Here is a 27,676-nt window from a genome sequence, read left to right on the forward strand (position 1 = left end):
TACTAGTGCAACTGTCAGCTGATAGTTTTTTATATTATGCTTGCATTGTGTAAATATTGTATGTATTTATAATAAAGTGCATTGAAAAATTATCAAAATGACGCTTAAAAGAAAATTAACTCAAGAAGATTTAAGGAAGGCTATGAGTGAACATAAGAAAAAATTCGAAATAGTAAAGAAGATAGAATCACCTTTAGCAAAATATCCTTTCCATTACTAATGTTTAGGTTAAATTTATTATTTTAGTTTTATTATTTATATTTTAATAGATTTTACTCTATTCGTATATACATATATATAGACAACATTTTCTATTAATTTCCTTAACACAGTAAACACATATACAGATGCAGGTCAATTAATGTGCATTCTCTGCAAGAGTATTGTACGCAGTGAAACAGTCTGGGCCGTTCATATAAATAGTAAAACTCATAAAGAAAATGTATTATTAGCAAAGAAAACAAAGTTAGAATTTGAACGACCTTCAACAACTGTATCATCTACATTTAAGAGGCCTTCTTCCCCATTAGAAGAAAATACTACGAACAAAAAAATAAAGGGTATACTCAAGAATCCTTCTAAGCCACTCGCACAATCAAATTTACCAGCAGATTTTTTTGATGATTCTTCTAAACAGTCAAGCGTCACTTCTACACCGGTCATTCCTATAACAACGCAAGAAACAAAAAATTCTTCAGAGGAAACAAATAGTGACACAGAGAACAGGACACATACAGATATAGAAAATAATATTGATAAAGAAAAGGAGAAAGTAAAAGAAACAAACCAGGCAGCCTTGCCAGAAGGATTCTTCGACGATCCAATTATGGATGCTAAAGTAAAGTCTCAAAAAATATGAATTTTAAATATAATTTATATATTTTTCCTATCTTTTTAGGTTCGTAATGTTGAATACAAAGATCCCATTGAAGAGGAATGGGAAAAATTTCAAAAAGAAATTAAAGAAGAAACAGCTCAATCTGCACAAATCATAGCTGATGATCAAGAAGAAGCAACGACAGAGAGGCAAAGAGATGAAATAGAAGAACAAATACGATATTGGTCAAGGTAAGAATAATAAATATATTTAAAATTATTTTTTGTACCTTTTTATTATTTCTTATATGTAAATTATTTTTAAAAGGGTAATGGACTTTATAAAACGGAAAGAACAAGTTCAAGCTACAGACAGAAAATTGGAAAATGTAGAAGATGATATGTCAACCGATGATGAAACAGAATTCGATGAGTTTTTAGATTGGAGAGCCAAGAATTCTTATAAATAAAATATATTTTCGTGTATTTACGTTTATTAGTTATTATAAAAGTTATTTTTTTATATTTCTTTAATTAGTATTATTTAAACGTAAGAACTTGACAAAAAAATATGAACCACTATCACAAAATTGGAAATTTTAAGTCAACAAAATGTATACAGTGTATTAAGATTTTATTAAAATGAATTCAGAGTCAGAATATATAATTAAGTTTCAAATACATTTGGTATATGTTATACATTATTTGTTATAAGCTATATTATATGAAATATATAATATAAAGGTTACAAGAGGTACGCTAAGCCGCTATTAAAGTATATAGTATATGTATATATATATATATATATTTTTTTTTATATATATATTTTTATATATATATAGTACGTTTACAGATCATATTGTAACGATATTTATTTTCGTTACATGTGATATTTTATAAAATATTTAAAGTTTTGGAAAAAAAAAAGGGACTTGTATAATATTTCATCCGCACCTATCCACACTGAGTTCCTAAATTCTATTACTCTAAATTAAGTGTTCCTTTACTTAAAATCTGCTTATGCTTTTATAATATGATTTCAATTTTGTTTTTATTTTTCTTTTTTACTTCCCCTGATCATTCAAAAAACCATCCCTTACTTTCTTAGAGGCTTAGATGTAACGCGTCATAGAGCTTAGTAGTAATTTACTTAATTATAAATTATCATACGAGTAAAAGCGGCCTACGTATGTACGATCAATGTAGACTACATATGTGTGAACATTATTAAAATGCATTATAGTATTTTTTTTATCAACCTTGCCATATGTATATAACCTTACGTCAGATCACAATTATACATCATGGGTTGCGTCGGCGTATATATATATAAGTACGAATATATCGGTGATAAAATATATGAATGTGACTTATCAATCTTCAAAATGATGAAGAAGAAAGTAAGTAAAATTAATTATGGAGAGAGAGAGAGAGAGAGAGAGAGAGAGAGAGTAATATAATATTATCGGTCACAAAAATGTTATACATTTTTGTATAACTATTCCTGAAAGTAAGCGATCATTTCCTATAATATTTTCTTAGTATCGAATATAAGACAAAACGAGTATATATCTTTCACTTATATTATACATAATACAATAAAGTGATAAATCGATCATTAAGATATTAGGAATAAATCTTTGGTGATAAGTGCCTTATGTGACGAGTTAAGAAGAAAAATCGTAGATTAAGATCGTGAAAAAATGTCTTCGATGAAGGACAACATGTATATCGTCTCCATTCGATTCTCATCCTATCTTAATATACGACTGTCAGATTCTATCTAGTGAAGAAACGGAAACGCTTCTCAAATACTGTATAATTACATATAAATTATTGATTACTAAACTATCGTATTAATCTATCATCTGTTATTATTGTAGTTGTTGTTGTTGCTGCTGTTGCGTTTTTCAGCGCATCATCCTAATTTTGATTTCACGGTGACACATCGCAATAATCGTTGTCATCGAGTAGGATATTTTACCCTTAAACTTTTGTCTCAAATCTTTCTTATTATGATAAAGTAAAGTTCGATATATTTTATTATCTCTCGTAATATATAAAAAGAAATGATTTGTCACAGGTACAATAGATTGTAAACGGTATTCGAAATGATTTCGATATATTTGAATTATTCAGGAGGATAATTCGATCGATTTTATCAAAGACGGCGTCAAAGTGGTCCAAACACTTCCCCATATTTGCACCACTTGCACCTCTTCGATCGGAAAAGATCGAAATTTCGTAGATTGTTTAGCAGACATTATCGTGAATACGTGTAATTGCAATTTAGTTTTTATAAATCGCACTGAATCTCTCGTTATGGAATTTTATAAGAACCGACGGAAATAATTGTTGGATTGTTTATAAGATTTATCTTTTGTGCCGGTACAATTTGTATATTTCACGATCAATTGAATCGATCCAATGTCGATTTTTGTTTTAACAAATTCAACATTTTAAAAGAAGAGGATTTCTGATAAATATTCAACATGATAGGAGACGAGAGATTGGATATTTTGGATTTGATATTGAGATATAATCATTGATATACTAAGGTAAATTGATTAAGTTATACATAAATAGATATCTAAGGTATTGCTACACGCATTGGCGATGATTGGCGGTCGAAGATCCTAAGACGTAAGATTTCACATTAAAGCGTAGAAACGAGCCGAGCGAAATGTATATACGATTATCGAATATTTTATTATACCCGGCGAATAATTATCATCAATCCGGTGTTCATTATCATAGTTCTAACGAAATGGCACTTGCAGAGAAGCGATTGTAGAATACGCGAAGTATTTTTTCTTGAAAGATCGCTTAAAATAGAATTTTTACAAAAGTGAGCGAGTGTCTTTGAGTAAGAATTAAAGGAGGCACTCTTTTTGCGCGCAAGTCCCCTATACTTTCCTTTATAATACCATTTTCTTCTCATTTAGGGCGGAAAGAAACTCTATGCATAAATCGTTTTACTTTTTTCTTTTTTTTTCTTTTTCCTTTTATTTTTTTTTTGGTGCATAAATGCGGCGATGCACTTATTAACTTTACACGATAGTATAATAACGAATTATTCAAAGATAGTGTACGCCGATATGCGGACATTTAAGTACACTTCTTCGAGATATTTTATTCTTCTTTCATATCATTTTCTCATCTTTCTTTTTTTTCTTTGGTTCATTTTATTTTTTTTTTTGCAAATCGATCAGCATTACGCTCTAATTAATGAACTATTTCTAACGCTCGCTAAGCTTCGTACTTTTAATTCGTTAAATCTTTCTACGACTTGAGAAGAACCAAAGGATATCATTGACCTCGTTCGAATCGATGAATCCTTCGAGACACGTCACATAGCAAAAGTATATTCAATGTTTTATGCGTTTATTTATAGATAATCATATATATATATATGTGTGTGTGTGTTTTTTGCGCTTTGATCTAATAATATCGTAAATTAATTCGATCAAATTCTGAAATCGAAACCTTCCCCCAATTTCGTTTCGGAATTTAATCGATATTGTTTCTCTTAGCGATTTAAATTAGTCTAATCTTAAAAATGTCAGATGAAGCAATAGATTTGCGCATTAATGCGACACGCGCACTTTTTTTTTTCCATTCATTCTTTTTTCCATTCGTCTAGTCACACTCGCACGCACGCGCACACGCACACACACACACCATCTTCTTATCTTTCTTTCACAATTCCCCTTTCCTCTATGTATTATTTTCTTTCTATTTTTTTTCTATTTTATAATCCTTTCATTCTACATGTAAATAATTTACGTGCGCTTTGCGCAGAGAGGGCTTAACGTCTAGTCAAAGTTATGCGAATGCAGATGTTTTACAATATTATTATTAAAGTTTTCACAGGTGCGGACTAGAAAATTTAAGCGCGAATTTTTTTTACTCCTAAATAACAATAATAATAATGTTAATAATATTTAATAAATAGTTAATAGGTGATTAATATAATAACAAGGTAGAATGAAGAACAATAAGATTAATATACGTTGCACATGGATCACAGAGCAGACACAGTCAATGAGCGATTTTCAAAAAGAACAAGAAGACAAAAGAAATAGATAACAACCTACGAATATTGCAAATAGTTTTTTTGTTATAATTTAAGCTTTGTTTAAAATTGTACCTACACAGAAATAAAATTTGTACGACGTGATTTCATGTTAATCGTTTGCTGCATTTTTTTATCTTTCTTTTATAACACGTCTATGTATGTGTGTGCGTGTATGTCTGTGTATGTATGTAATGAGTGTTATGAATAGATATTTTATATGTATATATGTGAATTTATCTTTTCGTTTAATTTATAGAATAATGCATTTTTAATATACGCGCAGTTCGTAGGCACTAAATTGCTCAGATACAATCGTACTGGAGTTCTTTTTTTTTATCTTTCTTCTTTTATTTTTATTTAATGATATTCTTATAAGTCATTAAGAAATTTGAAATATTATAATTTTTGTCTTAATCAAGCATCTTTTCTTCGTAAAGACTTTCTTGTGCGAATTAAAGAGATAAAGATATATATATATATATATATAAGGTTGTGATATACCATTGGTCGTTCTACTTATAGCAAAGTGTTTCGAGGCGATCGTTCGAATTTACCCGCGTATTATTTTCTTCTTAAAATTTCATTCGATGACACTTTTTATTACATTCTTAATTATTCGTACACATCTACTTATATATATATATGTGTATTTTTCATCTTCTTATATTTGCTTTTTTTTACATGAAACTTATGAAATTATTGGCGGCTGTATGGTCGGCTGCGTTTATCATTTTTAAAAAGTAATACTATCAAGATGATTTTCATTTGGAAAATAGAAAATTTCGTCGCCTCGAAATATAGAAGCCTATGCGTTACGTATTTATGTTTTAAATCTAAATTCAAATTTATATATATAGATTAATTTACGTTCTACACTTACTATATCGTACGATTTAATTAGGGCATTTGGTATCAGAATGAAACGAATATTCGAGATCATTAGATCATTCAAAAATCCAAAGTATGTGATCGAATCTTTTATTCGTAAGTATAGTATATATATACTTATAGTTCGGGCATAGCACTACAAGAATAGTTTTGTTAGTTCTTCTATATAGTTAAAGTCCTCTTTTTGTTAATTGTTTATTTTTTTGTTCTTTTCTTTTTTTTCTTTCTTTCTTAAACATCATTCGAATATTCGCACATTTCAATACGATTAAATCGTGGACAAGATTAACAGTATCGGGATCATACGTTGTGTGCTAAATTGCAGTGCTTACGATGCGATGATGCATTGAATTATTTCGATATTAGTTCTTCCAAAATCTTGAATCAAACACTTTCGTCTGGTCCCTTTCATATTGGCTTCGCGACACCAGTCGAGTTGTGACATTGGAATTCGGAGATGTAAAATTATATTTTATTATATTATCTTCCTTGCCTTTCTTTTTTTATTATTCACTTGTTGTCCTTCGTCTATTCTCACGAACGATATTTAAAATCGTTCCCCTATCATATTTGTTCGAGAAAAAAAAAATTTATCTCCGACATAATCACCCCTAGTTGTCATAATTTTATCCCTCTTTTTTTTATTTTTTAAATCGGTTAATAATACGCATACACACATTGGATGGAGATTTGACGAGTACAATTTGTATCTTGCTTTTAGTTAGTATATTATAGTAGACGCGAAAATTATGGTGTACGAATATCGAATGAAGTACGATAGAACACAGAGATCGTCCGACGAATCGTTCAACAGTCTTTTCTTTCTTATTTTGTTTTTGGTTTCACTTTTTTTTTTTATTTTTTTTTTATTTTAAACAAAGTTCAAACATAGAATCCACTTCTTTTTCCCTTCACATCGCGATATTTCAATTCTTTCATACGCGTACAAATAACAACCCCTCTTCTACGTAAATTTAACTTGACATTTATATAATGATTATTTTTTTTTTATTAAAAAGTATAAAATGCAAAAGATAAAGGTTCACTCGTTCAAATTCTTCGGATAATCTCTATATTAATCTTCCATCGAGCAGATATAGTATATATATATATATATATGTGCAAAAATGTATCGTCATTTTTCGTTGGTACTTTGAAAATACTCGCGAACGAGATACAAATTTAGTTAATTCAAACTTTCACGTTATTTTTAGCTTGATTTTCTTTTGTTTTTTTTCCATGATCGAAGTAGAAGAAGAAGAAATGATTGCCATGATTATAATTTTAACGACGTGGCCTTACCCCGTAAAACCCTCCCTCCCTCCCGTTCCCAGTTCCAACCCCTTCCTCTCAGAGACAAATCGTTTTAACGATCAGATTTAGATTATTTTCTTCGCGACAGAAGAGAAGTGGTAAGAAAATCGATTTTACTTATAGTCCCGATGAAAGAGAGAGAGAGAGAGAGAGAGAGAGAGAGAGAGTGAGTGAGTGAGTGAGTGAGTGAGTGAGTGAGAAAAAAAAAGAAAAGCAAAATTATTTGTCGCTTATGAAAATGTATGTAAAATCCGATCGATGAAACAATAGAAACGCGGGAGGGGGTTAGGATGATTAATCGATCCAATAATCTACGCTTTGGGTTCGAGAATCTCAACGGTGACGTTTTCCAAGACCGGATCTGTCACGTTGTTTTGAGGATTACTTGGTGGTGATTTGTTGTTTGATTTGGTTGATACGGCCGATGCGTTGCCACTGCTACCACGGCTGCCACGTCGCGATCCTGTACGTGACCCTGGCGACAGAGATTTTTTTCTTGCTAAAGTATCACGTGCTTTCTTGCGACAGCACGAAATGCCAGAGAATAGCTTTTAAGCACGAATACCTGCGCGGGAGAGATGTATTAGTCAATGCACTTATCTTACTTACTTGCTCTTTTGTTCTTAATAACAATTTTCGTTTAGTTTTTTTTTTCTAATATATATATATATATAACACATGCACATGTTGGTTGTCCCCTAAACCACAGATTGTTTCGAAGAGAATCGATTTTCTATTCTAACAGACAAAATATGAAAGTATTATTTAATAAATCATTTGAATTTTTGTTGTTTAGCAACATTTAACATCATATCATATCTTCGAAACATCCCCGTGAGATTTGAATAATCGTCAAATGTATTCGAACGAGTCAACTACGGTTTCCTTTTATTTAAAAAAACAACTTGACGACCTTCTTTCATTTATTACTTCTCATAAATATGAAATATCATCATCTCGTGGGAAAACGTAAGAGTAAGATCGTTCGAATAAATTTTACCACTGCGTTTTAGTGGACAGTGTGTAATCGTGAAAGAGAGAACATTTGATTTACGTTTAACGCGTTAACACTCTAAACTAATGTTGATAATAAAATTAGAAACGAATCATTACTCTGCTATGATCAATCGCGACAATTCTATGATATTCGGAATATGAAATATACGATAACTATTTACTACAGTAGAACAATTTAATAATAATAGTAATAATAATGAAAATAATATGTCAATTAAAAAAGTTTACTAATAGCGTCTACTTTGTTAACTGTAAACTATTAAACAATGATTTGTTTTTAATCACCCGAACCGAACTCTCATGCATTTCATTTAACTATTGCAATTTCATCGATTATAAAAATGTCTAACATCTTATACTAATTTACTATTTCTATTTCTAAAAGCCGAGAGAAAAAGAAGAAGCTTTTTAAATTACGCTTCTTCTTATTTCCTCTAAGTGATTTGTACAAAATTTAGCTTTAAAAAATGATGATCATATATAAGAGATGATAGGAAAAGAAAAATAAAAAAGTGATATTTTTCTTTTGGATGATTTGAAGAATAGATGCAAACATATTCGTTGGTTTTACTGTAGCAAGCAACTCTAATCGACAAATTGGAATCGCTAGATCAAACGAAATAGCTTTTTTTTTCTAGAACAACACTAAAGATATATACATACGTTCATGTATACATATGTATAATATATGTCTACAATTTTTTAATAATGCATATCAAATATTATCACAACAATATTTTACGTTAATTTCACGTATCGTAATCTTGCATCCGGTGTTTACAATCCAAGATGGCCGATACGAAAGTAGATGGGATCCTCAAATAGTTTTTTCTTGATAAAATCTTGCCAAAGTTTTCGATTAAATATATATATGTATATGGTTTCTTATTTTTTTTAATTCTTTTTCTAAAGATAAAAATAATTAAAAAAAAGATCGCGAAAATGATAGAAATACTTTTTTTAGATGAGAAAAAAGAGAAAGAAAAATAATAACAGCTGTTTTAGCATAGAGGAGTCATCTGCTGGTTGACAACAAATTAAGATACATTTTGAAAATTATTTCAAAGAAAAAAAAAGAAAAAACTCGAAGAGACAGTTCTTTACTTAGCAAACAGCTTTTCATCTTTGCAGGCGACTGTATCATGCGATTGTAACGCGAGAAGAAGAAGACACTCTTTGAAAGATTCGTGGCAAGAAGAACTCTTCTACATCGAGACAGGCAAAACAGGTATATAGATAGATAGATAATCAGATATTTTCCCTACGTATGTCATGTACTATATATGTTCATATATATAAATATATATATTGTGTGTACAAGTATGTGTGTAGTTTTTGATATTTATCTATACATACGAGGTGACCAATCAAAATCGATACCTCCGATGTTTCCATGGAAAAAAAGAAATTTCAATACAATATTTTTTCATTTATCTTTCAGAAACGTTAATCAAAAATAGTATCAACCAACGCGCATATGTTATAACTAATTAAGAAAATTACCCTTTTACCCCATAGTGATTCTAAAATGCATCTGTTAGTTGCGAATGTTTAGCAAAATATTTTCAGCAAGGAGATAACATATTTTGATATTTTGAAAGAGATATACAAAAGGAGGTTGGCACAAAGAGAGAACGTAGATAGACCAGATAAGAGGAAAAAAATGTATTGATCCTATCCCCGATTCTCCGTTTTACTCGAGAAAAATATATCTTCAAATATAGGGCTAGATTTGAAAATAATAGGCTATTATCTTAGTAAGATAAATCCAGCAGGATTTTTTGTTCTACTTGAAAAAATGAAAATCTATTCCGATCGTGCTCGTTTCGAAAGGTCACCACGTATACGTATATTAGGAAGATAGAAGAGTCGTCTGTTCTATTAGAAACGGGGCTTTAATAACAAGTTGCTTGCTTAGTAAGTGAATGAATAAAAACCCGTACGGCTCACTCTGTGTTGAGAGTGCTGAGTGTGTTTCGCACCTTGCGAGGCATTTGGCGAGTGTGCACGCAAAGAAACCATCGATGGTTGCCTCGATGGTACGCGTACACTTGCCCTAGAACCACGACGTTCCTGTGTATGTAGAAGTTTGTTATCCCTTAACAAGGAGACGTTCATCAATCGTGCGTTGGGAGTGTTGAAAATCGTTCGATTTTCTCGCCAACGTGCTCTGAAACGATCCAAGTAGGACAATATCATAGTCAAACTTTTGTTAAAGTTTCGTCACCTTAAACTTACTTGCTGAAAAGTCTAAGGACGACGCATATAATGACGAACATCAGTGCCATGCCAACGAGAACTCCGATCATCGCTGGGTCCACGTATTGCAAACTTGGTGGTTCTTTGTTCTCGGCTAAAAACGTCATCAAAAATTCACTTATCGTACTTCATTAAAGACATTCCACCAATAGCATTCGGTATCGAACAAAACTGGCACGTGTCTGAACGATTTTAAGAAAGAATTTTTCTTCTTCATTTTTAAAATCTTTCATCGTTTTCACCCTTACCAATGCAAACTATGGCACCGTCGGGCTGCGTCACAGGAATCTTCTCGAAGATACAAATGCATCGATTGTCCCTGCATTCTGTTTGGCTCACACGTGCCTCGCATTGTTCGTGAAAGAAGCAACTCTCGTTAACGTTCACCGCTGAAAATAATTTTGTCAGATTTTCTTTTTCTTTATCTACGTCACCTCTGTTTTCTCGGTAAACGAGTGTCAAGAAATTACCATAATATAATTCATTCTTCTATTAACTTTTTTTCTCATTAATAAAGTTTTAATTTGAAAACATTTGATTCTACATAAACTTACATTGTTATAACTTGTTAACTAAGATGGTTATAAATGGTCAATATCTGAATATCCATATTCCTCATATACATACATGAATATATAATTAAATTAAACCTGTTGTACATGTACATATATATATTATATTATAAATTTATTACTTGATAAAAGGCTAATAGAAATGATTTCTTCGTTTGAAATAAAAAAAAATCCCTTCATTCGGAAGTGAAATCGACAAGCAAAGGAAACGACGTGCATTATCGAGGTCGCTGACGTCTCTATATGCAAGGTACTCTCACTTCTACTTTACAAGGTACTCGTGTATGATGAACAAACAAAAGAGTACCATTGTTTCTAGATCCTCATGATACAACAGTCAATTATCATCCAATATTTCGGTGCCCTACTATCACTCATTGTCAGATTGGACAATCTTAATGTGTTGTGACACTGTGATGAGGAAATATATTTGTTTAGTTATTATCGAGATATTGGATGTACACGTGTTGTAATTAAAAGATATAGATAGATCGAAGAATCGAAATCAATTGTTGTCAATTATTTGCAAATTTATATGAAGTATAATCAAAAAAGATGAAAACAACTATGAAAATAATTTGTCTCTACTGTGTAACACGTTTAAATATATACTAACTTACGGTTTCCACATTTGTCAATATGATTAGTGATTTTAAATTCTTCTCTGCAAGTGCATATGTTCTTCTTCGGTTCACAGTAAGATCCGTTGAAGCCACACTCGCGATCGGATACGCAACTGTCGCTATATTTCTTGTTTCCTCGATCGAAGTTATCTAAATGGAAATAGAAAAAAGTTAGTATAATATATACTGTAGGGCTTCAATTTAAAATACAATTTAAATAGATGAGATTCTCGTTAAGAAGGATTACAGAGTCAGCTGATATATTCTAATGATAATAAAAGCAGTAACGTCAAGATTAACAGAGCTAAGAAGAAAGCAATCCCTTTGCAAGGCAAAATGATCCCTGCCTCCTTGATTGTCGTATTGTCGCTGCATAATAGACATTTGCTCGATTCCAAATGTAAAAGGTCTTTCTTTCTCGTCATTTCGAGAGACATTTGCTTACTTTCCCATTTCACAATCGGTAAACTATTAAATGGCGTGCAAAAGAATTTTATTATGAGAAATAATAATGTTGCTTTAGCTATAGAAAATTGTAGAATTGTTTTCATGTAATTTAATACGACTGATTCAAACTTTTTGATTTCATTAAAAGAGAGACAATTTTTAAATGGAAATATTTCCATACTTTATTTCTATCTTAAAAGGACTATTTTAATCCATATGGGTATATTGCATTTTTCATAGATTGGTGCTCGATAATCAGCCGTCTTTCAACGCTGGCTGATTTAAAAATAACTTTATTATAAATATCCTTGTGTTGCAACTATGTTCAGTGATGATCGGTATTTCGTTGAACGTTTAAATTATCCGTCTATCGTTTAGATTAATAGATAAATATAAGCGAAAGGTCCACTAAGCACAAATCTGTAAAATTTCCTTTCGAATAAAGGGCCAACCTTAGTCAACGAAACTATCGACCCTACTACGACTTTATTTACAATCTGCTCGGCTTTCAGTTTCACGATGTCCTACTTCCTAGAATCTTTTTTTACCGAAGAAGACTCAAGCTCAAACCTCACTTGACTCTCATTTTTAACCACCAACCTGGAATCTTCTCTTACTCTTTGGAAATAAAGAAAAGCTTGGCCTCAAAACTATCAACTCAAATCGATCAACGAATAATTTTGATATATTTCTTTAATTATTTTACATTGGTTAAGTTTAAAATTGATTTTAGCTAATTTAAAGATGTCACGCGATTTAACAATTATTTTTTGGGTCTCAAAGTAAAAACAAAAGTCACAATCTTGCAGAAAACGAGATTGAAATAGAAAATGTTTTACGATACAATTTGTTACTTTAGAAATTTGTCAATAAAACTGTCGTTGCGTGTTGATCGATTAAATCTAATAGTAATTGTTACAAGAGAGTATCAACTAATTGTAACGCTTTTAACTTGAATTGTATAAAAGTTGTACTCGAATGGTAGTCAAACATGAATCTCGTCTTCTCATACATGACTCAGGTAAGGCCGACTTTCGTGTACACACGGAACTAAGGTCTCGGAGAAAATCGATAGTCGCAGTTCGCGCATTATTGCGAAATTAATTAGTAATCTGTGAAAAAAACATTATTTTAAAATAAAATACGCTTACGTCATTAATTTCAACTTATAATCGATATTAGCACATTGGTTTTATAAAAAGGTATTGCATCAAATATTAATAGATTGTTCATTTCACATTTGGTAAATACTTTTTTACAATATAATAATTTATATTAATGTAACATGATACGAATTGCTATTATAATTAAAATAAAAAAATTCATAAAATATTTAATCGTTGGTTTTTAAAAATTAGGTGCAATTACTCGAATTATAAATAATAAAATAAATTCTATAAATACTAGTTCAGGAAATTCGAAATAGTTGATACAATGTTACTCACGTAAGAAACGTTTAAAAGGAACGATTAGAAAGAATTGTGTTTTAAACTGTTCCGTTGATTAGTCTTGAGTCTTTTGTTTGTACTATTCAAAGAAAGAAAGGAAGAAAGAGAAAGAAAGAAAGGAAGAAAGAGAGGGAAGAAGAGAGAACATTATAGAGATAGTTATCGCGAAGGTAGGATCCCGTAAGTAGAAGTAAAAAATAGCGACGTGCGCGGGTCAATCTACTAGGCGTTAAAAGTGGGTCATTTCGTGGGGGGTATGGCATGTTGCCAATGCTCTCTCTAGCACGAGTCGTTTCTGTTCCTGCCGCAGTATGTGAAAAGCTCACCTTCGAAACTACCTTCAATGAACGCGAATGAGTCTGTCTGTCTGCCTGTCTGTCTGCCTGTCTGTCTATTTGTCTGCAAGCTTCGTGCGTTAAACCCACGCACGTGGAATTCTTCGTTCGATCAATTTTTATTTTATAAATTATTTCTTTTCTTTTTTTGACAAATGTTCTACAGAAATTTATTACGTTGAAATGATTAATAAATCTACTTTTATATATACAAATTTAGATTTATTTTTATGAAAACGAAAGAGATTATGAATAATATAAAATTATGTTTTGTTTTCTTTACATAGTCAAAATCAATCAAGAGAAAAAGAGGAAGAGAGAAAGGAGATAGTATACCGCATGAGAAGGAAATATTAAACGGTCCTACATAAATATTCGTAGATCACGTGATAACGAAGGTAGATATCTATTCGAAGTTTGATATCTTTATAGTTGACTAACACGCGAAAAACAAGCTCGATGTTAGTCCTGCTAATTCTTCATTGAACGCTTGACATTTTTTTTTAATTTTATTTTTTTTTTGACAATATCTTTTACATTATTCTTCCCGCTAACAATGTTGTTGTGAATTATTATTTTTATTAAATGATAATCTTTTTAGATAAAATTGTTCATTGATTCATATTTTTTTGAGATAAAAAACACTTGTGAGGAGAATCATACATCGTGAAATGATATAAACGTAAGAAAAATTCTTTTTCCTCTGACTAAAGGGAAGAAGATATTTATCGAAAATAAGTGGAATCGTGAAATTAGAGTCCTTTGCGGCCATAACGTTTCTGTTAGAGACGTTTGGTGTGCAAGTTATGACTCCTAGGAGAGCAAAGGTATTCAAATGAAAAGGAGCATCGAATGCCCATTTTCTCAGAGTTGGCACGTACCAATAGGGTGCTATGTATTGGATGCCTTTGTGGGAATGCCATTTAACGGCTCAATGAATTTACAATCCCAGTTTCAACGCAATTAAACTTTCGAGAAGTTCGTTGACGAGTACAACTTAATTTGTTCTTTTCATCTTCCCCCATCTCTAGAAAATATTGTTCATAAACTAATAAAAAAAGAAAAAAAGTTTTTATTTTATACGAAAGGGTAGTTACTTCGAACTAAATAGAAACAACGATAAGTTGAAATAATTAATCGATCGATTTTTCTGAACAATTTATCCGAATGAACGCAAAACTGGTGCACTCAGTCACCTAGCTGATGCATATGAGAAGGACGCGTAATAACGGTAATGATAAAAAGTACGCTTGGTTGGTAGAAAATATTGCATGCAACTACTACTACGAGCTATCGCAAGAAATCGTCGTTTTCACGGCACGCAACCCGATCCCCGATTACAACACTACCACCCTTTGTTTTTTTTTCACCTTTTCTCTCACTCTCTCTCTCTCTCTCTCTCTCTCTCTCTTTCAACCTTTTTCTCCATTTGATTTTTTTTTGTATCATATCGTCAAATCTTTTTCTCAAAATGGCCAGAAACAGAACTGTGTCCTCGTTGACACAGATATTTTTTAATGGTAGATATAAAAGTATATAGATATATCTATCTCTTTGTTTAAATGTATATAGATGTATATATATAATACTTGATTCGAAGTACCAGATTAGTTATATACGATAAATAATGCAACATGGAAAAGTCATTTCTCGGATTTTAGTAAGAGGACAAACAAACAAAAAATGGGAAATGGCTATTGTCGACATTTAATAGCCCTACTCTCGAATGTAAACAATGGAAAGTAGTTTTTTCTATCAATATAAAAGTGTTTAGATTCAGAACTGTAATATGAGAATCATTTGGTTCGTTTGAGTTTCTACGGATTAACGGTATTGCACACGAATGGATTCTAATTAAAGGTGAACGACGACGACGACGATGATACGAGTTAATACATAGACATGCGTGTGTGTGTGTTTGCGGAATTCAACTCCGATGCGTCGTTTAACGGATCCTACAATTAAATTTTGATGGAATCGATAGGATACAATTAATTCGAAATTTCTATTATCTAAATGAAATTTCAAGCGTGTGCTGAAATTCGTACGTTTTTACGAGGACTGTATTACATATATGTATTACTCTGACAAAAGTACTTTTGTTTTTTTTTTTTTTTTTGAATGAAGTTCTCAGTGTTCTGTACGAGGCCTATATATGCATTGAGCATCACCAACGGACGATTACAGAGCAAATATTTTCCTTCTCGAAAGAGCTCTTTTTTTCGCAAAGTACTATCGCACGTCACGTTATAAAATACTGCCAACGATGTAGATACGTACACTGCAAATGACCTAGGTTGTATGTGTGTTTGTGTCTGTTTTTTTTTCTATTTCAAGATGAACCGTGACGATATTTTTTCGAACGATTCAAATAGAGAATACTATATAAATAAAATTAATCCGAATGCAATCGTCATATTGTTTGCATGTGTAATAACAGAGAGAATAATATTTGTAATCATTAGGAATAGGGAAGACTTTAATACCGGATATTTCTACTTTAATACCGAATATTTCTACTTTAAAACGATTGGCCTATTGAGAATTTTCAAGCAACAGATAGTCGTGCAACTTTTCGATGAGATAAAATCTTTTCTCTCGTTTGAATTTTTTTTTGTTTCTTTTAATATCAATATTTTAACTTTAACTAAAAAATTTTTATTTCTATCTTTGATAATATTAAAATGATGAAAATAAAGAAAAAAAATGGATATCGAAATATCGATCTGCACATTTTTGTTTTGTTTGTATCATGGAATATGTATAAACCAATCAACGTAATTAAATTTGAAATTTCTATTTTCAAAAAACGTCAATTCTCGTTAGACGAGGAATAATAATTTGAAATGTATACGGTTAATGAATTTCCTATATGTTGTATTATCGATTACTTCGGAAACGTTAATTTAATTATATTAAAGAGTATACCTTAATTAATATTCACGTTTAACCATGTCATTAAATTGTATAATAATTTGTTTCGTTAAAGTGAAATATTCAAAATAACAATTGTAGTAGACATTACTTGGAAATGAATACACGTAGGAAAATTTGGAAAGGAGAAGTAGGAGAAACGTTTCTTTGAGTTTGAACCATTTGAAGGGTTTAGAAAAAGTTAGGCACACGTGAATCCGCAGTGCAGGACTGCAGTAACATTATGTTGAATGTGCATTGTGCACATCGACCGTTCATTCACTCCCTACTTTCTAATAATGAGAACAAAAGAAAACACTTGATAAAAAATAAAAGACCAAAGTAATGCAATCTACTTGGCGTAAAGTAAAATTAATTTTTTTATATGTTCACCCAAACGAAAAAATATGCAACAACGGATGGATAAAATTTGTTACGAAAAGTAAATTTCAACAAAAAAAAAAACAAGAAAAAATAAAAAAGAGAATAATGAAAAGTAAGTTAAATAAAAATAAAGAATTTTTTTCTAAATCAGTCATAAGAAACAACTCATTAATATTCTTATCGAAGACTTTTTAAAAAAGTAGAACAAAGTTCTTTGCTTGTTAATACTATTGGATACTTTATTAAGATAAAAGGTTTAAACAAAAGAAGACATAAGAAGGATTATGATAACCCTTTTTAAAATTCTAATCATTTTTGTTATTATAAAACACATTTGTTTAATTTTCTTTTTCCTATCGCTTATAATATATTATTATTGGAAATTTATTATATGAAGTTGAGTGCAATCGACGATTAATACTGTCAGCTTGAAAAACATCGTTTACTTTTATAGCAAAATTATTTACGTTCTAGTCTGTACAAGAATACGTATATAGAAATATTTTGTTTAAATATTGATCGATATATTATTTTAACTTTTTTTTTTTAACAAGACTCCATTGTCCATTAAAAAATGATAAATATATTTTCTACCGTAATATATATGTAAATATAATATGTTCTATTTTAATTATGATTTTTTAATTAATTAATTTTAATTATAAAAAAACACAGAAACGTATAGAATAATTAATCCTCGAATAATTATTTAACATAAACGTAGTAACTAGTAATACTTATGTCTACGTACAATGGAAAAAACCTGCCAGTTACTCGACAAAGGGATGAATGCGCAAATACACGTGATATTTATTTTGCCTTAGGGCGTGTTCTAATTATTATCATGTATCGTTTGATAAAAGAACTAGACAAACTTACGTGTAATTTTTTTTTCAAACCTATACATATATATGTACACCGTTAATTAAAAAAAATGTATTCCAAGGAGTTTGTTGTTTCATATTTTCTTTTGACACACGTCTACATATCAATTAAATGAAATTAATAGTCTCGTGAAAAGTAGGAAGGGAAAGGAAACAGGAAATAAAAAAAGGGAAAACATAGTTCGATGCGAAATCGATCGGATAGTATGGAAAAGAAAGAAAGATCTTTACTGTAAAAAAAAAAAAAAAAAAAAATGTATGTATAAACAATCGATAAAACTATCTGATCAGTAGCAGCGCAAAAGGGTTATTTCATATTTACGTTGTAGAAGAAAAATTTACAGGCACGAACAAAGCATAGCACACGAGTTCATATAATACAATATTTCTTTTATCGATCATTCAGCGACTGTAGAGACACGAAACAAAGTCGGCAAGTAGAGGTCCTCGCCAAGGCAATTCTAACACGCACAAGCATTACGAAAATTACACGGATCTAATTTGATAGAAGGGAAATTCGTGGCCACGTATCGCGACATTTCGAGTGAGTCATCGAAAATATACCACTTCTTATTAAAAGTATTAAAATGTTAGAGAACAAGAACATATTAGCTTATAAATTATTATAATTGAAAGTGTACTTTTTATCTTTTTGACAAATTAACATTTGTTCTTATAATTATTACGTCAAATAATTTAATTAACATATTCGAAAGCTTTGTTATATCCTATCATTTTTTTTGTCGATTAATAAACTATTGTTTTGCTTTGATTGCACATTGTTCGGTTTATTCATTTCAAAGGAATCTCAATAAGAGGAATAAAACGTTTTGACAGTAATTACGATTTATTAGAAAAGTTTCAAGATTGAATGTTGTTAAATTATACTTGAGATTTGTAAAAGACGATGTTATTTTAAGTTAACAAAGTTTTGATGAATATCTATACTAGGTATATCACTAGGTATTTTTTATTTTATGAAAAAATACCTCGTAACAGTATCTAGCGAACTGATCATTTTCCAACCATTGCATTCCAATACTATTTTTATTTAGAACTTTGCGAGAAATAAGAAAAAGAAAAAGCCTAGAATTTCATTTTAAAAATAAACTTCTCAAAAGTAGGGTAATTTTTTTTTCCTAAGTATTTTTCTCCAATGAGATCAAAAGAAATATTTCGTTTAATAAAGTTATGATGTAAACTCTGTTAAACATATTTTTATTTTTAAATTGAAGAAAATTACACTTTGACACGCTGCAAAAAGGGTTTTCCAAGTAATATGAAGTATGTAATAAAGTTACAACGAGTGCTCTTTTTAAAAAAAAAAGAAAAAAAAATAACTTATGATGCAGATTGCAATTCCTTAGAGAAATTCGCGACATACATTGCTCGCTACTATCGACTACTAATTCATTTATGCACTTTACAAAAGTTATACCATTATATAGGGTTTTCCTACCTGCTAGCTACCCTTGTTTCAACTTATGTACACCTACTCGAGTTATGCTGTACAAAGGGTTTATGTTTATCATGTATTTGGCATAAAGCCATTGTCGATATGAAAATAGTACAATGCAAGGAGACAAAATATCGTATTTCAAGAATTACATGTACAAACGAAATAGATATCTATCTATCTATCTATCTATCTATCTATCTATCTATCTATCTATCTATCTATCGTTCAAAGCATTCAATGGATATATCTCTATCTGTATAAATTGACGTTCAGAGTTAAGTCGCCACTAACGAAGACAAACTTTCACGAGTAATACAATATCAAAGTAAATTTAAACGAATGGCTTTCCGTTATTTAAAGTAATTCCTGTTGAAGTCCACTCAAAATACATTTAATTGTAAAATGGATGTCAAGATTTTTAACATCTAAAGAGAGAAACGTCAACGAATAAATGTCAAACCTAAAGAATCATTCGTTTTAATAAATATATAAATGTTTGAATTTAATATAAATTTAATTTTTCTATTCATCGAAAAGAACAAACAGAAAAGTAGGGTAGAATATAATTTGAATAATTATAAAGAATCAAAAAGAACAAAATAAAGTATGTCAAAGGATAGTAAGTAACATTCTTTTTCTATTATTGTTTATATGCACGAAAATATAAAACTGTTACAGGTAAGAATAAAAGCACGACCCCGTTTTCGCGGGGATATACATACGTTGTTTTCGCACGTAAATCAATCAAAAAAAAAAAAAAAAAGAAAAACCTGCCGAGTGTAACCCTTGCTGCGTGTTGTTTTACCCATACTTACAAATGTGTTTCACGATTTGATTTATTTCATTCTACGAGCCAACAAAATCGTGTCTCTATCAGCACAATAAAACAAAGCGATCGTAAATCAAAAATTGGGGTATAATATCGCGATCTATCATATATTTATACTATCTTCGAAAGATTCTGATGGGTTTCGTGTCAACGGGGCTAAAAGCTACTTCGTGTTGACCCTAGTGAATCTTTCAAATCGTGCGGTACATAAAAGAACAAATAAAAAGGTAAAGAAGAAAAGAAAATAAGTGTTACGAACAAAATCTGTACGATATTAAATGAATTTTTTATTTCTTCGCAATTTTTGTGTGGTAAACGTTAATTCAAAATTATGAAGAAACGTTACGTCATATATACATAGGTGAAATAAACTTTAGACAATTTTTATAAATAAAATATCAGAATAAAAAATGTTCTCATGAACTTCATAGTATTAAAGAGACCGTAAAGATTAAGTATGAGATATAAGAGAAGGTTGTCGGGGTGGAGGATGAAAAAATATGAACTCACTTTCGATGGTGATCGATTCAGGTGGATCTGGCTGGCCAAAGGCAGGCCGGTCGAGAGCGATTAAGAAACAGAAGGCGATGGCGCAGATCAGGTGCATACTTAAATTCCACATCTTGACGTAGGACGGAAAAAAAAAGATCGGCGTCGTCGCCAAGCGAGCCGGCGACGACGTTTTACCAATGCTCGAACGTATTGTCATCTCTTTCTCTTTCCTTTGTCACCCCCTTTTTTCTTTCTACCCTTCAACAGTGACACTTTACGCAGAACTCTCTCCCTCTCATGTACACGAGCACTCACACGCACACGCATACACACTCACTCACTCACATCCACACACGCTCTCTCATACACTCGTCCTTTCTCTCTCTCTCTCTCTCTCTCTCTCTTTCACTCCCTCTCTCTCCCTCTCAACGTACTTTTCTTACTTGTTTCGAAAGGCTTTGGTACTCACACGCCCTCGCACCCTACACGTTTCTCGTAGCACGCACTCGCGGCCGCACCTGCACGCGATGCAGGTTAAGACCGCCGTATCTACTTCCGGTATCACATCTCCGACCGATCAGAACGCGTGCGATCGATCATGCGCATTCTTCCTAGCTAACGCCGCGAGAGCCGACTGACAAGTACGACTCCGAACGAAAATCCTACCACCGCGTACTTGTCGTTATATTTTCTTCCCTACCACCCTTCTCCCCCCCCCACCACTAATCAATCCTTTCTTCTTCCTTTTGTTGTTCCTTCGAGTCTTCTTCTTCGTTGCTTTATTCCTTCTTTTGCCTTTCTTCTAGTTCTCCTTGAATACGTTACTCCCCTATGCTAAATGGGGGAAAAAAGAAAAAAACGAGAAGAAGAGTGAAATTTTGGTGGAGAACGCGATAAAGTAATTATCTGTTTCTATTGTTCCTCTTGTTATTCCACATTCTTCCTTTATCTAGCCGAAGATTCAACGACTACCCGCCAAGAAGTCTCACGTGTATGCGCCAATGCTGTTGTATGCTCGAGTAGCGCGACTAAACGACACCGACTCATGTGTCGATGTGTGTGAACGTGTAAAGCGCATGCAACTCTAGCCAACGACCACCATCATCGCCACCACTACTACTACTAAACCTAAAAGGGGTGGGCGACGTCGCGATGATGCCGGGGCGCCGGCGTCCTGCGCAATACAACCCTGACTCCAATCCCTTTTCGTACTTCTCTGCGACGAACACGTTTATAGATATGGCGGTGCTGCTGTTTTTTTCTACCCCTCTTCTACCAACCTACCATCGCCGACCTTCCTTTCCACTTCTTCGACCCTTCCTAAACCACCCACCATCTGGCCTTTAACTTTTCTATAAACCCTTTGACTTATTTCATCGTTCATGAACAAGATGACACCAGTTCGCACCAAGCGTTTCTTCCAAATTTCTTTCAAATCGATCTACTTTTTCCATCTCTCCCTCTCTTTCTCTCTCTTTCGTGTATACGCGCGCGCTCGCGCTCTTACAATTTATCCGAAACCTTGGCCGTTCGTTCATTATTCTCCTCTTTTGGCACCCGTTGAAAATGATTTCTATATCTTATTCTTTCTCCTATATATAACAGATGTAAGAAAAAACAATGTATTTTTAATCGTTCGTTATTTTTAGTATGTATACATTATCAATGTAAAGTATAACCTTTCCTTCACTCTCCCGTGGAAAAGGAAGAATGAATTATCTAAAATCAAGGGTTTCGTTTAACATCGATTTCTTCAACGATCGATTGTAATCTTACCTATCAATGATCTCCCTTGCAATGAATACCGTCCGTGATAAAATGTCATGACACGTTATAGCCATCTAACTATTGTAAATCGAACAGAAAAGTAATGTCGTGTTCGTATTAGAAAAATGAGAAAACACTTTCGGGAATTCGTTGCTACCTAAAAGGGAAGGACTAGTTTTTAACGTCATGGTTCTTGTTTTTTTTTGCTCACTCTCTCTTTCTCTCTCTCTCTCTCTCTCTTTCTTTTCTTTTTTCTTTCTCTTTATTTGAAGTAGGACACACTTTTACTTGCCGCTGAGATCTTACGCAATAAGCACCCTCCTCCTCCTCGATTTCTTTATTAGTAGGGGAACTGAACAGCAAAATTCTTTTTTCGACAAGTTAATAACAATAAATTCATTTTAGCCGATCCAATTCGCAGCACGAGTCCAACGAGTTTTGTGCGTTAATGCGAAAGAAGTCAAACTAGAATTACCTTCCTCGTTAGATCGTTGTGCAATTGCTAACAGTAACGAACGAGTCGAAAATATCTTTCCCATATATCGTAGTCGTATCCCTCAGGCTATATTTTTTTTTTTTGGTTTTACTTTTTCCTATTGAGTTCGAAGTGATAAACATTACAACATTTTTTTCCAACAAAAATCACGTTACATCTTGTTGTAGTTGAATTGCCAGAAGCAAACATTTCGTCGATAATAAATTGCACCATTTAATCGATCAATTCTTACACAACTTTGTTTATCGACAAATAATTACTTATGTATGTCTTATACATTGTTTATCGATGCTGCGTGTTTTAGGAAAAATTTAATGGATTTTATATAACATTGTAACGAGATTATGACGATGATAATGATGATAATAATGATATAGGTAAATACTACTTACTGTTGATGAACATTTTAATATTTTTTTGTTCTTTTATTAAAACCATTAGTGAATTAAAGAATTGAATAAAACAGTGCGTGGTAGAGTACATCGATAAATATCGATTGATTTTAATGTCGATTGTTTTCAAGTGAATGTTTCATTCGACATGAAGATTATATCTATTTTATTTGGACATAAGAGAATATTAAAATACGAGCATCTCTGTTTGGTAACTCCTGAAAAAAAGAAGAATTATTAATGTGGAAGCTTTACTAAACAAATTATAAATTATGATTTATTTTTACGAATATGTATAATACATTATACTTGCATTGAATTTTTAGTTTCGTATTTCTTCTTTTATTTCATTAAGCCACTCGTGCAACTAAATCCGACCAAAATAATGCATATTCTTTTAAAACGGTACCACTGAAAACAAAAAATTGAGTTAGATAAAACATAGAAGAGTGTAGTTTTTTATATGTGCCAGTAATTATGATAATGGATTAATTTTCTTTTTACTTATTCTATTTTCATAATTACTAGCAGTTATGTATATATATATTTTATATTATTTATGATTTAGATTATTCATTAAGTATTTTCATTGACTCAATAGATAAATAATAATACTTTTATCGAATTGAAAATATTGTACCTCATGTGATCTTCTTTTTACGGACGAAATAACTCAACTGATATTTTTCAGTCCACCGAGTAAAATTTGTAGTATAGAATGCAAATTCGCAGGACCGTTCGTAAGTTTAGCGAAGCGTAATCGAAGCAGTAAACGTGCGTTATTACCTCTATTTATGATCATTCGTGTAGTAAGATTAATTATTTTCAGTGACGAGTACCATACAATACGAGTAACATATATGTAACATAGATATATGTATTACGTCGATAATTATAATTACAATGTTCACGTTGACATCACGTTGGTTTATAATATTATCAATTTTACGATTTTTTATTACCCAAATTAACAATATGAATGACTCTAATGAAAAATGATATGATATAATTACCAAAATAAGAAAATTAATTTGAAGCAACCAAAAAATAAAAAGAAAGAGAAAAAGAGAAAGGAATTTCACAATCTCTCGTAATCACATTATTGCGTTAACTCAATCTGTATATGTCGTAGTGTTGTTGGTATGTTAATCATACGTACGTGTATAGTATAGACTTTCTAAACGCTTTTATATACACACATGTACAATGTTACCGTAAGATCTTTAAACACGAGCAGGAGATGAAGTGGAACTAACGTTCATCTTTACTTATGTTTCTTTGATAAGTAATATATTAATCATCCGAAGAAATATGAAACAATTTAACTTGTCTCTAAAATCACGAGTCTTTATATATCAATTTTTAAACAGATGGGTAAAATGTTTCATCACAAAGAATGGAAACATCATCAATCGTACTTATCTATTGCGTCTGATTATATTCGTTGTTACTACTATTTACAAGCCTGTATCTTCCAAAGTTAAATCTAGCTACTGGCAACTGCTTCTATATACATAGACATTGCTACTTGCTGTGCCGGCAAACTTTTCACTCAGGAATTCTAATGAATTGTTACTCTATACGCGTAAATAATACATTTTCCTTTACTTTGTATTCAAATTTATTTCTATCATCGAATTTCAAAATTATCCACGTTTTAAGTTCCAAAAATATATCATCTTTAAGAAAAAAACAATTTATTATTCTTTCGGTTAAAAACAAATTTTGGTTTCTATAACATTTCCATTTTTCTTAAATTCAAATTAATATTCTAACTTTTTTATTGAATATTATCTTGTGTATTATAATAAGAAGCTAATAGAAAATTCAGTCATAGAAAATGATCTTTTGTTAAGAGTTAATCTGGCTTATAGTGTTCGGACATAATCTTATTCAATTTTTTGAGTTACTTTTAACAATGAACAAAATACTTTGTGGAAAAATAATCGAATGAGAGAACGTAATCTCACGAGCTTTAGAGATTTTATATAAATCTTCATTAATTAACCAGTCAACTTGTAATTCTTTTTTTTCGGTATAGTTTAAATTCTTAACATTTTGTTTTTCCCATTGAGGTAAGAGAATTGTTTTTTTATTTATACGAAATACTCACGTGAAATAAACTTGACCTCGAGTATTCGGTGGTGCATTCCAAATAAGAGTGGCTTGTTGTTTCTCACGTGGATCTGCGTGCGTAACAGCACTACATTCAGGATGGGTGTTTGTATTCGGTGTTTGTGCCCAAGAACCAATCCATGCGTGGGTATTACTATCGCGTGCTTGTAAGAAGAATCCTTTGAAAGCTGAACCACTAATGGTTACTACAATCAAAAGAAAAATTTGATGAAAGTATGACGAAATTATTACAATAATGATCTACTATAGTACATTTTTAAACAAAATATTATATCATGAAAATAATTATTCCAAGTGAAATATAATTGAAATTGTAATTGAAAAATGCAAAGTCAACTGTCGCGTAAGATGAAGAGAGAAATGTCAACGTTGTATGTTTTCCCACATATAAAATAATTAATAAATAAATGCTACTTGCTATCATGTTCCTTAAAATCGATTAGCAAACTCGCTAATGCAAGTAGTTAAGAGCACAATGGACCAAAAATAACGTTCGCTTTATCTTCCTTTTCTAAAATATTCCTTTTATGTAGAAAGTTGGAAACTCTTATCTGTTGTAAGATAAAACGAGCTTCTCATATTTCTAAAGACAACTTCGTCAATTATTTTGTCAAATTTCTTATTAAATGGATTTAAAGATTTGTTTGCGTAAAGAGTAAATTTTTGATTCATCGTAAACATTGATCAAATAATTATAATTTTAATAATGAATATAACAAAATATGAAAGTATTATGCTCCGAATTTTGTACACTGGACAATCGAATCACGTTTATTACGTACCGGTAATTTGTGCTCCTGGAACGTATTCTGACGATGAAGCTATTAATGTATAGGGGCTTTTATTCGAAGGTTGACTTCTTGCATCCCCGTGATAGGGTTGATTAGGTCGTGGTTTGACACACGCATCTACTGGTGCACCATCAGGAAAACCGGAAACGAAAATCGAAGAAAGAACGATCGCTGATGTCGTGAATAGACAATTCCTAATGAAACTCATTTTTGGAAGATCCTTGTATCCTTTGCAAACGATTAAAATTAATTAGACATGAAAAGTAGAGATAATCTTTTTATATTATTAATAGAAATAGAAGATTTCAAAAACTATAACACGTTTATCGATTTAAAATGATTAAAGACGTTTACTTTTTAATTACTTTTAAATCGAAAAGAAAAATTTGAACGCTCGCTTTCACTTGATTTCGTTGGTCCTCCTTAGATAGGTGCACGAAAGAAACTGCAATGACCGATCTCTGGCGAGTAAGTCAAATGTCAATGAAATCCCACCAGTCAAAGGCAAAGTTGCTTTTAATTTGCTTTTGCGAATTATTACTTTCACTCGACCCTTCTTTACTCTTTTAATTTGATTTCATCGTTTCATTTTCTTGTTCATTAAATTATACCAAAAAGTTCCTTTGTAATATGTTTATCATTTATTTATACTATTGTTTTTATCATTTTTTTCCTATCTCATCTTCCAAAATATAAATAAATGATTTTTCCGATAACCGAACTATCTGTTTCATTGATGATATGCATCCAGAATAAATTTGTCGAAATTGAATGAAAAAAAATTAATTAAATGAGTAGTTTAAAAAATAGGGTCCTATGTGTTATGTCACATGATTTGCATAATATTCTTGATCTTATATACAGAGTGTCCTAAAAGTTTTTTTACCGAATTGAAAAATTAATAATTTATTTTTAGCACGTATATGGAATAACTGCATGGTGGGCCTATACAATTTTAATAATACTGTAATTTGAAATTCATATCTTGAAATGAAAACCAAAAATATTATAATTTTATTAATAAATCAATATTGATTTGTTGTTTCTCTACTTCTTCTAAAGCAACTATGTGCGAGGCTAAATAAATATACATTTTCCATTAAATATATTTTAGCAGTAATTCGAATATTTGAATAACGCATTCAAGCAGAGTTCTCTAATCGCAAAAGCTAATCCGGCCCTTTCACTGTTGAATGCCACACTCGGTGTGACGTGGGTTTTATATTTACATACCAATCGTTACACGATTCGTCCGATGGTTTGATTGTCGTGCTATGTTATTGACATACTTACATATATAGATGCCTTTTCAATGTGTCTATTTGTTGTTGTATTA

The 27,676-nt window shown here is 31.3% G+C and overlaps 3 protein-coding genes across 6 annotated transcripts; 1 reads left to right on the plus strand and 2 right to left on the minus strand.

The window, feature by feature from the left end:
* On the plus strand, positions 1–7,283 carry LOC107072919 (zinc finger protein 830). The gene is made up of 4 exons (XM_015333240.2): positions 1–201; positions 340–838; positions 899–1,068; positions 1,145–7,283. The coding sequence occupies exons 1-4, from the start codon at positions 98–100 to the stop codon at positions 1,284–1,286; spliced, it is 915 nt and encodes a 304-aa protein (XP_015188726.1). The 5' UTR covers positions 1–97; the 3' UTR covers positions 1,287–7,283.
* jus (EB domain-containing julius seizure protein) lies at positions 1,612–21,849 on the minus strand. Of its 4 annotated transcripts, none has more exons than XM_015333249.2 (6): positions 20,777–21,849; positions 11,565–11,717; positions 10,621–10,761; positions 10,352–10,466; positions 10,064–10,283; positions 1,612–7,571 (listed from the first exon to the last, which is right to left on the minus strand). In XM_015333249.2, exons 1-6 carry the CDS (start codon positions 20,973–20,975, stop codon positions 7,461–7,463), a joined length of 939 nt encoding a protein of 312 aa, XP_015188735.1. In that variant the 5' UTR covers positions 20,976–21,849; the 3' UTR covers positions 1,612–7,460. The 4 variants fall into 4 exon arrangements, with proteins under 4 accessions (XP_015188735.1, XP_015188732.1, XP_015188733.1 ...); XM_015333246.2 differs by having other exon boundaries at positions 10,057–10,283; XM_015333247.2 differs by having other exon boundaries at positions 10,096–10,283; positions 20,777–21,844.
* Positions 21,228–27,369, minus strand: LOC107072936 (putative defense protein 3). Its single transcript, XM_015333275.2, has 5 exons — positions 26,706–27,369; positions 26,332–26,568; positions 25,527–25,734; positions 23,727–23,824; positions 21,228–23,631 (listed from the first exon to the last, which is right to left on the minus strand). Exons 2-4 carry the CDS (start codon positions 26,546–26,548, stop codon positions 23,764–23,766), a joined length of 486 nt encoding a protein of 161 aa, XP_015188761.1. The 5' UTR covers positions 26,549–26,568; positions 26,706–27,369; the 3' UTR covers positions 21,228–23,631; positions 23,727–23,763.
* Positions 27,370–27,676: the final 307 nt, after the last annotated feature.

The sequence above is a fragment of the Polistes dominula genome, unplaced genomic scaffold (genome assembly GCF_049000335.1).
Source record: "Polistes dominula isolate Pdom_NZ unplaced genomic scaffold, Pdom_raw_medaka contig_77, whole genome shotgun sequence".
Lineage (NCBI taxonomy): Eukaryota > Metazoa > Arthropoda > Insecta > Hymenoptera > Vespidae > Polistes > Polistes dominula.